The sequence below is a fragment of the Gadus chalcogrammus genome, chromosome 5 (genome assembly GCF_026213295.1).
Source record: "Gadus chalcogrammus isolate NIFS_2021 chromosome 5, NIFS_Gcha_1.0, whole genome shotgun sequence".
Classification (NCBI taxonomy): domain Eukaryota; kingdom Metazoa; phylum Chordata; class Actinopteri; order Gadiformes; family Gadidae; genus Gadus; species Gadus chalcogrammus.
This window is the reverse complement of record NC_079416.1, coordinates 10209655-10222328: the sequence shown is the minus strand read 5'-3', so window position 1 is coordinate 10222328 and position 12674 is coordinate 10209655. Positions and strand designations below refer to the sequence as shown.

The window sequence follows — 12674 nt, the reverse complement described above, 5'->3', positions numbered from 1 at the left end:
CGGAGTCTCAAAGGCAGGATGCCTAGCCCAGTATGACCGTGCTTTGAATCACACTTGTGTGGAAGACCGAAGTCCTCCACGCAATCACTTCTAGAGATATCTTTGGACAATAAAACGGTATGTAGTCATTTCAAATATAAATTACATTTTAAAATATTTTCATCCGTTCAAAAAAAAAACTTATTTTGTAAGAAAGTACAACCCCCAGATATTATAAAAAAGGTTTTTAATTTCAAAGGATGTCAAAAGCCAGGTAGGAAATGGTACACGGGCGCAAGATCAACATAACGTTATACCAATTTATTTTGAAAATGAAAGTAACCTCTCAGACTGTTTCAGAGCCATACATTAACAGCATAGTTTTAAGATGCCAAACACCTGTAGAACATCAAATATGAGGCAAGACATTCTGCTACAATGTTGTATACAGTGCACGCAGAAGAGTGGTGTGAGACTGTCCTAGGTCTATGTATAGGTCCTTGTAACAGAATGCCAGTTCCCCTCTACACTCCTAGGTCGTTGGTCATGCACATCAGAGTTATGGAAGTCCTACATGCAGTCAAATTCACATGTAGTCGGCTATTGTGTGTGTGTGTGTGTGTTTGTGGTAGATTTGACATGTTCCCTAATGCAGGCCATGTTCTTTAGACCGTTTCAGTCCTTAAACCCATAAGTAGGAACAGGTATGTCACGGTTTAGATAATATACCTTCATAATACACAATGGGTTAAACTGAAATGAGATATCCTGGTTCAAATCAACCTATTAATAACCCCAACCTTGCAGACAAACCAAACCCGTAATAATAATAAAAAAAATATGACTAAAGAACAAATAATTTGTACATTCTAAAGCTGAACCAGGTCAGGGACAAACTTCAAAAAGAGAGGGGGGGGAGGATAAGGGGGAAAGAGACAGCAGAATTAACACACGCCCTGGCTCTCAGGACATCTGCGATGGGGAAATCTGTGCTTTCCTCATGGAGCGCAGTGCCTTCTCCCGCAGGTGCTTCTCTAGATCATCCAGGCTGTCCTCTACTTCGCTGTCTGATTCCTTAAAGAAAGGTAGCATTAATTATGTCATATTCAAACTAAAACATTGGGACAAACGCTACCTCCCGTCACAGGCAGGCCCCGTTACACTGGTATGCTCCAATTAAGAACAATCCTCACGTATCAGTAAAGCAGACTTCACCTTTTTTGAATCTTGGTCCTCGTTCGCCCCAAGGCTCTCCTGGCCGTTTCCCGTCGCCGGGCCGCCGCTCTTCTCCTTCCGGTGCTTCTTGCGTTTCTTATGCTTCTTCTCTTTCTTGTGTTTCTTCTCCTTCTTCTTTTTCTTCTTCTTTCCGCCCTCTGCGTCCGAATTCTGCAGGAACAGCGGGGACAACCAGCAATTACAGATTATCCACATACCCAATACTGAAGAGCAAGACGGCGTCACGGTAATCCAAGGATTGCAGTGCACCGAAATGTCTTCCACATCCAAAACTAAGGCTATACGGCAACACAAGATATTAGGCGGGCATGTCCCCCGGTCGGAGGGATAAGGGTGCTTGCCTTGCTGGGGGATGGGCTGGCAGAACCGCTGCTGGCCTTCTTGGCTGGAGGAGGAGAGCCGCTGGCAGAGCGAGAGGGAGAAGGAGAGGCAGAGCCCGGCGCCGGACGCTTCAGGGCCGCCGGCGGAGCCGGGGAGACGGACCTCGACCTGGAGGACATTCTCTTTATCGGTTGGGGGCTCGCAGAGGACCTGGAGCGTGGACATGGAGGAGAGGACGTCAGAGCTGTGCATTCATTAAAAATATAATCCTACGACAGATATATTCTACAAATAAAATCTGCCGGCCAGACCGTACCTCTCTTTGTGTACAAGAATTGTAGCATTGATACTCCCGAAACCTCTCGCACTCATGACAGCCAAGCTAAGCTAGTACCGTGACAGTTGCACAGCCAGTTACGTTGGACAGAACAGTCATTTCGTTTTCTTAATTCTGAAAGTCTCCCGCCTACTCACTTGGACTGGCTTAATCTTAAACATTAAGACTTAAGTGTTCCACCTAAGTAGTAGAATACCATCCCAGCATATGAATCATGGAGACGCGTGCTTGCCTCTGGTTCTTGCGTGGCTCCGGGGTCCTGGACACCCTGCGGATGGCTCTGTTGCCATGGGAGGGGGACGGCTGCCTCCTCTGATTGGATGGAGAGGTGCTGGTGGCATCGAAGCGCCTGGGGGGGCTTGCGGAGCCCCTGGCCCCGCCGCGGCCTCGCTGCGCCGGGGACGGGGAGAGGCGCTTGGCGGCGGCGGCCGGGGACCGCGCGTCCCTGCCCGGCCGGTTGGAAGGCAACATGGGGCTCCGCCGGTGCCTTTGCATGGGAGACGTGGAAGACGGGGGCGTGCGCCTCTTCTGGCCGGGCGGAGGGCTCCTGCGCTTGGGAGACCTGGAGACGCGGCGCTTGGAGGCGGGGGGGGAGCCTTTGGTGGGGGAGCCGGACATCCTCCTCTTCTGCACTGGCACCGGGGAAGGGCTGTACCGGCGCTGGATGGGCGGGGAGTAGCGGCGCGGGGAGGGGGAGCGCCTGCGAGGGGGGGGGGAAGGGGAGCGCCTCCGGGGCGGCGGGGACGGGGACCTGGTAGATACAACGAGGGGGTTATCAGGAGGCCGCTGATCAGGGGCTTCTTGGGTTAAAACCGTGAGATGAGTCAGCGAGGGTCCGTACCTCCGTCTGGGGGGAGAGGGGGATCTGCGCCGGCGTGGGGATGGGGAGCGCCGCCCGCGTCCTCGTGGAGAAGGAGACCGTCTTCTCCTGATTGGGAGAGAGAGTAGGAAACATTTCAAATTAGTACTGGAGGAAGGAATGATGATGATGGATCTTTAACAACCAGCATAGGGGGGGTCCTCCCTACTGCAGGGCCACTCGGCTGACCTTGGTGACGCGTCCCGGTGGCGTCTCCGCGGGGAGGCCGAGTGGCTGCGCCTCCTGCGGACGTCGCCGTTGCGGGGCGCTGGACCGGGCGCCGGGGGTTTCTTGGCGGCCTCTTCCTCTGATGAGGAAGAAGAACCGGAACCTGGAAAACACAAAAAACAACAGCAAGTCATTCCATCCTTGGCTTCCACGTCTGTATGTATACAATTACAACTGCAAAAACAAAAAAAGAAAATCATAAAAAAAGAGAAAGTGTTGAGGTGGACTTTGTTTGGGAGAGACTCCAACTAAAACAAAAGCAAAATCCACTTCTAACCTGAGGAAGACTCACGATTCTGCCTGCGGTATTGACGCCTTTGTTGCACTGAATCTGCGGTTGCGTCTTTTTCATTTTTATCTTCGTCTGAAAAGTCAAGTTACAATCAGATAACATTCATACACCATGAAACCAGCTGGTCACGACAAGGCATCAGGGCCAATAAATCTTTATCTTATGTAAACTCTAGACACCCTTCCGTCCTTGTCAAGTATGGCTCAATATAGCATTCTACTGTAGTTACTCACTGTCCTCTGAGCATAGTTTCATATTACAAAAGCATAGATTACAGGATGTTGACGCGACATGAATTTCACATCTGGGACTAATCAAGAACATCTTATCTTATGTTGATAGTGAACATATTAGAGAAGCATCTTGTCATTGGCATCCTCCACATTAGTATTAGTATAAACATTTCAGATTCTCACCGGACTCCGAGTCTTCAGATCGTCTTGGTTTGGGATTGTCTGCTGGTGACTCGGCTCTGCCTACTACTGGTTTTCGTTTTACCCCTGGAAGAATGAATAAAAACACCTTTTAGGGCTGATGTCGACACGTCATGAGGTCCTTGCCTTCACCATCAGTGCCCGGTTCAGAAGTGATTAGGAATTAACAAATGACGAACGTTTGAAGACATTAAAAAACGAGCAGATTAGAGATGTTCATACCGGCAGCTCTGGAGGGAGAGGGGGAGCCGCGGCCCTTCCTGGCCCGCGGGGACGCGGAGCGGCGGTCCTTTCCTGGGGGGCTCCCGGCAGGGTCAAGGAGGCGTGGCTGTTTACGGGGCGGCGTGGCAGACGTTCTCTTCACAGCCTTCTTGGGCGAGTGGGACTTGGAAGAACTGCTTCCCGAGGTCGAGGCGGAGCGAGAGCGCCTCCTGTGGCCCAGCAGTGGAAGGGGGAGCGTCATTACAAGCCTTCAAGTCACAACTCAAAACTCACCTGTTCAAACTCGCACACAACGTCTAACTGCTCACTGTCTTGATTGTTTGTTTGTTTTGTCTTGTTTTTTATTTATTTATTATTATTATTTTTCCACAATGTCTTGTTTTTAAACGATTTATGATAACTTTATGCTCTGTAAGGTGACCTTGGGTGTCTTGAAAGGCGCCCTTTAAATTAAATGTATTATTATTATTACAGACGTGAGTGGCAGTGCTGAGAGACGGTTAAGGAGGTTGTGGCTGACCATGGATGCTGCGATCGCTTACCGTCGGACAGGTGAGCGCCTGTGTCTGTGTCGGGAGCTTTGTGGGCCACGTCGGGGAGGGCTCCTACGGCGCGGGGACATTCTCCTCCTGGGACTGGGCCTTCTGCGGGGCGAGTAGGATCTAAAAGACAAACGGCATACATTAATACGGAATAACGAGGAATGTAAAAGCACAGAGGAAAGTAGCATTCTGTCTTAAGTAGGATAGAGAGAGTTTGAGGGCAGCCGGCTTTACCTGGAGAAGGAGCGGCGGCGACGGGAGCGGGAGCGGGATCGGTGGCGGGGCCGGTCCCTCCGGCCGTCCTTGTCCCTCTCCCGGGACTTTGGCCGCTCCTCCTTCTTGGCAACCTTCTCTGGAGAAGGCTGCTTCAGCTCAGGGACAGGATCCACTTTCGCCACCTCCACTTCCACCACCTCCTCACTGGTGGCCGGGGGAACGACAAGCGAGAGGAATCTTAGAGGCCATGCTCCAATGATAGAAATGCTGCAGGATATGTTACATGGTGACAGTTCCCTGCTCACCTGATAGAGGCAAGCTGGGGGACGACAGGCTCTGGAACGGCGCTTGCTGGCACCTCGGGTTCGGGTTGGAGCTCCTCTGGCTTCGGGAGCAGCGGCATCAAAGCAGGTGGGGGTGTACCCCCGGTCACTGGGCCGGGCTTGTGACGTGGAGAGCGTGGGGGGCTGGGCTTCCTGTCCCGCTTCACGGGGGACCTTCGTCGTGGTGAAGGTGACCGTGACTTCCTCCTGGGCAGACATGAGGCGGCCACATTGAGTGGTCTGTTCTACCGTTTGACGTGCAACCCTCTTGAACCCTGCGTTGACCCTATTTGACTCACCTCCTGGGGCTCTTGGACTGAGCTCGTTCTCGCTCCTTGTTTTCTTTTTCCTTCTTGTCGTCATCCAGTTTCTTGAGAGACGCAAGCTTCTCCTGCTCAATCTGCAGGATAACAAAACGGACATGAACGAGTGCAAAAACCTTCGCGCAACACCGAGACAAGATACTACAAACTTCTTCATGCCTGTGGACTTGTAAAAGGGAGGATAAGAGAGTGGATGTACCTGTCTCTGCTTGATCTCCTCCTTCTTCTGCTCCAGGAAGGCAGAGGGGATTCCAGCGATGTTCTCCTGGGCACTGAGCAACAAGGGCCATAGGTCTCGCATGAACTCCCTGGCGTTCTTTCCATTCAGGAAGCCGGTCAGGTTGATCTGCATCATCTTGCTATCAGGGTGCTGCAACACGCACACACACACACACACACACACGAAGGGGAAGAGAACCAACAATATGGCCGTTGAAACATGGCAGAGATAGTACTGGTGGAGGAGGGAGTGTTCCATTAAGGGGACACCCTACCCTGGATCCTGACTAAACTACAACTGCTGTTATTACTGCTATTTCCAATGATAAGTAAATAAAAAACCATTTGCAACCACCCTGGGCCCAATAGTGAACCAACTAGTAACCAATAAAAAAAAAGAGGGTGTGACTGAATGAAATCATACTCCTGAAAACTGAGAACATAATCTAGATGAGTCTAGACTGATCTAAATATAAAAATATATCTGCATGCAAACTGATGATACACCCACAAATGACGCTGGTACTGCCCTCAAACACCCCCAGATTCTTCTTCTAAAAAATAAAGTCTATCAATGCTTTTTTACAGGGCCCACCCAAACAATGTTAAAACCCTGCACTCCTTGGCCCATGTTTTGCCTCCCCATAGTCCAGCACCAGAGATAAACATATAGCCACATTACAGAGTGTAATAAACCCCAACACTGCAAGTACAGTTCCGGTGTCTTCCGTGAGGCCCTGGGATCAGAGGGTACGGAGCTCCCATGGCTTGCTTCCGCCGCCCTACTGCTTGAGACTCAACCACCTTGAGCTTAATGTTATATCATTTATCTAAATTGCAAGAGACGAACAAGCAATAATGAGTACACAGTTCATGAAAGCTGGGTTTTAAAAACTGACAAAGATTGTGAAATGCCCATTTCTGTGTCACTGATCACAACCTCTCATGCCACTAGCATACAGTACCCATTAGACTTAATAGTTACCACCACCCACCTCACGATACCCATTTATAGCACTTTACCGGCGTTCAGCACCAGTATATTGGTGTTTTTTATTACAGAAGTTAATGTGTTTAAAGTGAGTAAAATCCTAAAAGGGTGGGGAAGGATTACCAAAAATAGGTCAACAATGCTTCGATATGGAATCTTACTGTTAACTGCATGAATATTGCCATTGAAAGTTTTAAAGGTTTTTCTGCAAAAATTGATATTAGTGCTTGGTGTTTAGCAGGAATTAATCTTAGAAAGTGTATTCTACCATTTAAAACAATATCACTATATACAAAACATGATTTATATAAATAAAAAATAAAAAAGGGATCATGCACATTTGAGCATTATTAGAATAATAAATAACAGTGGCTTTGCTCATAAACGCAATTTTGCCAGTCAAAATGGTGACTTCCACTGCATTCTTTTGCCAAAAAGAAAGTAAACGCATCGAATAGAAATCTTACCAATATGATTATAATACTGTTACAATTATTCTGCTTCCAAATCCCTTCAATTTCAGAAAGAGTTTATGGGATTTAAGGTAACCAAATGATGCGTTGCAAGTATGATATACTATAATATTGCATAGTTCCAATTAATTCACCACTGATATGATATGGCAATCCCTACACATAACTCACCTCAAAACCACACAGTGCATCATGTAGGGAGAGTTGGGCTCAGTGACTTTGGGCTCAGGAGAGAGCTAATTAGGTGTTGGTGCTATACTTCTGATGCAAGGTATAACATCCATATTGGTTCAGGCCTTTTAAATCATAAATCACATCAGCATTAGAAGACGGCTACACAAAGGCACTTTGTCACATCACAGCAACAACAAGATTATGGCATTTTAATTGTTCTATGTTCTGGACAGCACTTTTGGTTATTCTGTTCTGGTGATACCAAATAATCGTGTTTTTTACTCCAGTTTAATCTACAACCTGTGCTTGTCTGCTTGCTAATCAATTGGCTGCAATCACACATGTGCTTAGTAACAAAAGTAATGTTGTGCATTAAAAGGAATTACCTTCTCATCCAGCTGGTTAAATATGAATTCTATGACAACATCATCTTCGAATCCCAGGATCTCGGTGACTCGCTGAGTAATCCAGGGTTTGATGACCTCCAGGTTTACTTTGGTCATGTCCACCTAAAAGATGAAAAAATAAAATAAACAATCGAGTAATAGATTAGGCCACAACCAACTGTTTTGTTTATTGATTTTCTAAACAAGACAACTATGGGAGCAGGCAGAATAGTTGTTGATGTGATATGTACCTTCTTGTCCAGACATTCTGCAAATTTGAGTTGCTTTAGTAGTTTCTTATGCTTGTTGCTGAATCGGTTGTCTTGTTCCGCACTCGTGCCCTGTAAAAAGACAAATTTACAACATGATGTACGTGCAAACTAAATACGCCCTTACACGGGATACCTGGCCATACCGTTTTTATGCAGATGTGCTGCCAGGTGAAGAGGATGATCACTATGGTACATGACCCTTAAGACAAGCTAAATAGCCGTTAGCTCCGCTCATGCTAATCTCTGGCCAGAAACTTGGCATAGCAGGTAGTGAGATCCAAGACTATTGCAAATGTTTATTATTCAGCAATGGCGTGTTAAGGACACTTTACGTCTATGTATTAGAATCGATGGGAGTGAGTTATAACACAGATCAACTGAGTGTAAGACATAATGTGTTATTAGTTGGGATGCGAAGACCGTTCTTGGTAACCTAATGTACGGTCGCCATCTTCGATTAAGGCTAAAAGTCAGCCTGTTAGCTTCACCAAATGTTTTCGCCGACAGCAGCAATCCAAACCCCAGCAAATGCGTAAATAAATGCCTAGTACACCAAGGCTCCTAACTCATCGTGCATTTACAACTAGCTGACATAGAAAGAGCAGAACCCCCCACTATCTGCTTCCGCTCTGAACGCAAGGCCGAGCTACGTTAGCTCCAATCGGCAGCCTAATGGCGCATTAGCTAACTACGTATTATCCAACAATCATCTACACCCAACACAATAATCACAAATAAAGTTTTGTGTACAAACGTGTCAAATCATGGCTATAAAACACGAAGCACTTACGCGGAAGAATCCCGCGTCCATTCCTGTGGAGAGATATTAGCAGGCGCTGCTGAAGAAAGACGGACTACGCCAGCTGAGATCCAATCGACGAGCACTGGAGCCGCACGAGGCATACATCTACAGGACGTCCAGAGTACTGCACCGGCAACTAGAGGTCGCTCGTTTAGTAACGGTGCGCACATTTACTTTACGTAGTGGATACATTGGCTGTACTTGTTTACACAACACCTGGCGACAAAATATAAACGTGCGCAAATTAAAGAAAACAGTGGTTTTGTATCAAATGCAATTCACGTTGGGAAACAGCACACATGCAAATAGATATTAGATGATGACTAGATATTTCGAATCAATATTGTTTTAGTTGTAAAGATGAGACGTAAAGAGTCATTTTTGTGGCAATTTGGTTTAATTTTCAATGCGAGTACAGCAAGATTTTTTAAATATATATATATATATATATATGCATATATTTATACATATTTTTTATTACTTACTACTTGCACTGCTGAAAATGTTACACATCTAGTGAACAAATCTGCTATGATTAAAGAATATATATATTTGACCTCATTATGTCAAGAAGTCATAGCCAATCAATTTAAATAGTAATTTGGTATATTTATGTGAACATTAAGTACAAATGGTATTTTGAAAAGAATATAAAGTCTAAGCAATTGTAAACTGTTGAAACAAGTTAAACAACAATAAAGGAAGACGACAGGAGAGTCCTTAGAAAGACAGTTGTACGGCTCCCTGAAAACCGCGTGTGTTTGTGCGCATTCATTCCTAGTGTCCGTAGTTAAAGAAGTGTTCTGGATCCGTTTGACCGTTGCATTTTAAATAGTACAGGATTGTACTGCAAAACTCTTTGGTCAAAGTATATTCAAACATAAAGCTCAAGTGACGGGTTCAGCGTCAGGACTGCCCCTTCAGTCCGCAGGGCAGGCTTTGCTAGCTGACCGGCAGTCCCTCAACGGTCCTCTTTTCTCGGATGGAGCGGAGCATGTCCGAGACCAGCCCTTCAAGCCCGTAGACCGGTGCCCAGCCCCAGTCTCTCCTCGCGTTGGAGTCATCAAACCTCACAGGCCAGCTGTCCGCTGCAACATGATTAGAACTTTAATATTATTGGTGGTTAATGGCAGTGGACTGGGTCACTGTCAACACTCCCGGGCCCCTGGTCTGTGGAGCAGCCAGACCAGGCAGAGAATGGGTCCGAGCAGAAAGTTACTAACTAAACTGGCTTTAGTCCCAGTCGCCCACAGTCTGCCTGTAGGTGTCCTTGAGCCAGATGTCTAACCCCTTCCTGCTTCTTAATCAATGAATTAAATCTAGTTTTTTTAATTAGATGACCAACATGTACTAAATTTATATTTGATATTCATAATTTGATTCAGAAATTATCAAGCATGATTGCACATCCCTCGTCTGATACTATTTAAATGCTTGCTTTCCAATCCCAAATTTAATCAATGATGCAATGTAATGCCATAAAAAAGGACCCATACGTAAATAGAATGAGACGAATGAATCACGCACCGATGGTTTGGCGGACTGTGTCTGGCTTGTAGGTGACCTTGAATTCAGGCACATGTTTTTGTATCTCCAGGGCCACCTCCTCTGGGGTGAAGCTCATGGCAGCGATGTTGTAGGTGCGCAGGGACAGCTGGCTCTCCGGCGCGTGCATGAACTCCACGGTGGCGCGGTGGCAGTCGGAGATGTGCATCATGGGAAGGCGCGTGTCGGACCTTAGGTAGCACTCGTGGTTGCCCGTGCTGACGGCGTCGTGGAAGATCTGCACCGCATAGTCTGCACAAAGACAGGAGAAGACCACCATGACCGACGTGTGGTCAACGGGGGAGATACGTGTGTTGTGTGAGTGCAGATGACCCGATACCAGTGGTCCCTCCCCCAGGGTGGGTGTGGGCCGAGATCACACCGGGGTAGCGAAGACAGCGGAAGTCCAGGCCATATTTGTGATGGAGATACTAATGGGAATGAAAAATTTAAAAGATACTAAAAACAACAACAACAACAACAAAATTGTGCAATATTATTTTGGTGTGTGAGTGAGTCAGCGTTGTCTAAGTCCTTACCTCCCCCATCAGCTCCCCGTGGACTTTGGACACGCCGTAAATAGTGCGAGGCCTCTGCACGCAAAGGTCAGGGGCGGGGTCGCGAGGAGATGAGGGCCCAAAGGCTCCGATGGTGCTGGGGACAAAGATACGCAGGCAGTTCTCCAAGGCCAGGTCCAGCACATTGTGAAGGCCTGATCAAAGAGCGGAGCAGTTGAGATGAAAGGCCTTTAGAAAGAGCGTCACCAAGACGACACTTTGTTTAAACTGTGTTTCTACCTGAGATGTTGATCTTGCGGGCTAAGGCCACGTTGGCCTCACCAACAGCACTGAGCAGAGCGCTGTAGTGGACCAACCAGGTGATACGATGGTTTACAATAAGTTCTCTGAGTTGTTTGAAGTCCAATACATCCGCATATACAAATGGGCCTGATGAAAGGAGACAGGCATACAGACAGACAGACGGACAGACAAACAGACAGATGACAGGGATTGATTTATCGGAGACGGTATGCTGATTGAATTCACCTGATTATTTCAATTTTATTTGTACATTTGAATATAAATGTTTGATTTTAAAAAGTCTTACCACTGCTCAACACATGTGCTGGGGGTTTCTTAATGTCTGACAGGATTACATTCTCTTTCCCATACTGTTCCCTGAAAATGTATACACACATTTCTTGTTTAATATTTTAATCGATATATAATTTTTTACATGCAGTCAAATAAGAATCCAAATTTGACTTTTACCTCAGTATTTGAGCAAGGCCAGAACCCAATTGTCCAAGGCCACCTTTACAAGGAAAAAATGTTTCAAGTAATGAAAAAGGGTGAAAGGTATATGTTTTTTGTATATCTAATATTTTTTAACTGGGCAGTGACGTTGTTGTTTGGACCGAAGCTTAACCATGACAAAAAGTTAGTGCACCCCATTATGCTCCCCTAGGCCTACTCGAAGGCTCTTTTATGACAGCAGCGCTGTCTGCAAGCGGTCTATTGTGAACACGTACATCATCGACACGCGCTCAGGCTTCCAGTGTCTACGTAAAACAACTCCAACACACAGGACACGTTCGGCCATGTTTTGAAACCTGCCGATCGACAAATGTCCTTGTTTATCAATGAATAAATACAAAAATAACTGATGGAATAAGCTATACGGAACCTGTGATGAGAACACGCGGACTGTCCCGAGGGGTCACGGATACTTGGCGGTTCCACCTGCTGGTTTGTCTGGGTGAACAAGTTAATTCTCGACAGGGCAACCGGTGCGCCCTGCTAAGGCAACGGAGGGTAGACGGACGAAACACGGCAGTAGATGGCCCACAGACCCGCATACCCAATAACATGTTGAGCAGCAGCCCTAAAAGAAAAAGTCCAGGTGAATATGGTGGTTTGTCAAGTCTGCTTTAGAGAGAAAAGACTAGTCTACTCTACATAGTAGAGTAATTACAACTCAGTTCAAATACTACATTTTGTCACGTGCTGTCTCAAATGATAGCCTCAGGTATAAAAACCATATCATTTAAGCTAAAGGGAGACATCATTTAAATAGCCTACCTATCTTTGTTAAATCTGTTCTTGGATCAGAAAAACCGCCTCTTGTTGATCCAGGGAAACTGTTACGTTTTGGGCCTACTATTAGCAACTAATCACATCTGTGGAAATTGAACTGTTGCATCCAACCGTTAGAATTGGGGTGTGCGGTGCGATTGGTCGCCGTTTTAGCGCACATAACATCCATTGGATAAGTAAGCAGGTGTAAAGATTCACGCTGGGCATTGTAGTTTTTACACACTCTATCGTCGCCGCGGCCTTTTCCACGTCACAGAAGAGAACTACAGACTCCGGCGGGCAAATCACAACGTGGGCAAAATGCTGACTCAAATGGATTTGTATTGTGTTTACCTGAGGCTGACAGATCTGGTTATGAATGTTAAAGCTGACTAATTTATTGGCGCCTAGGATAGTCTTTTGTA

General features: G+C 46.5%; 2 protein-coding genes across 6 annotated transcripts; both read right to left on the bottom strand.

Annotated features, from left to right (window-relative positions):
* Positions 1 to 189: 189 nt before the first annotated feature.
* Positions 190 to 8768, bottom strand: srrm1 (serine/arginine repetitive matrix 1). 5 transcript variants are annotated; one of them, XM_056589989.1, is made up of 17 exons: positions 8618 to 8768; positions 7807 to 7896; positions 7556 to 7678; positions 5512 to 5682; positions 5289 to 5389; positions 4972 to 5196; positions 4685 to 4870; positions 4451 to 4570; positions 3909 to 4117; positions 3669 to 3752; positions 3238 to 3324; positions 2922 to 3063; positions 2715 to 2801; positions 2106 to 2624; positions 1557 to 1746; positions 1195 to 1365; positions 190 to 1053 (listed from the first exon to the last, which is right to left on the bottom strand). In XM_056589989.1, the coding sequence occupies exons 1-17, from the start codon at positions 8636 to 8638 to the stop codon at positions 943 to 945; spliced, it is 2637 nt and encodes an 878-aa protein (XP_056445964.1). In that variant the 5' UTR covers positions 8639 to 8768; the 3' UTR covers positions 190 to 942. The 5 variants fall into 5 exon arrangements, with proteins under 5 accessions (XP_056445964.1, XP_056445967.1, XP_056445968.1 ...); XM_056589992.1 differs by having other exon boundaries at positions 3253 to 3324; positions 8618 to 8767; XM_056589993.1 differs by having other exon boundaries at positions 190 to 1046; positions 3253 to 3324; positions 8618 to 8767.
* A 252-nt stretch (positions 8769 to 9020) lies between these two features.
* tdh2 (L-threonine dehydrogenase 2) lies at positions 9021 to 12605 on the bottom strand. Its single transcript, XM_056590509.1, has 9 exons — positions 12256 to 12605; positions 11861 to 12058; positions 11446 to 11488; positions 11282 to 11352; positions 10972 to 11121; positions 10714 to 10886; positions 10515 to 10605; positions 10157 to 10426; positions 9021 to 9717 (listed from the first exon to the last, which is right to left on the bottom strand). The coding sequence occupies exons 2-9, from the start codon at positions 12042 to 12044 to the stop codon at positions 9572 to 9574; spliced, it is 1128 nt and encodes a 375-aa protein (XP_056446484.1). The 5' UTR covers positions 12045 to 12058; positions 12256 to 12605; the 3' UTR covers positions 9021 to 9571.
* Between the last annotated feature and the right edge of the window lie 69 nt (positions 12606 to 12674).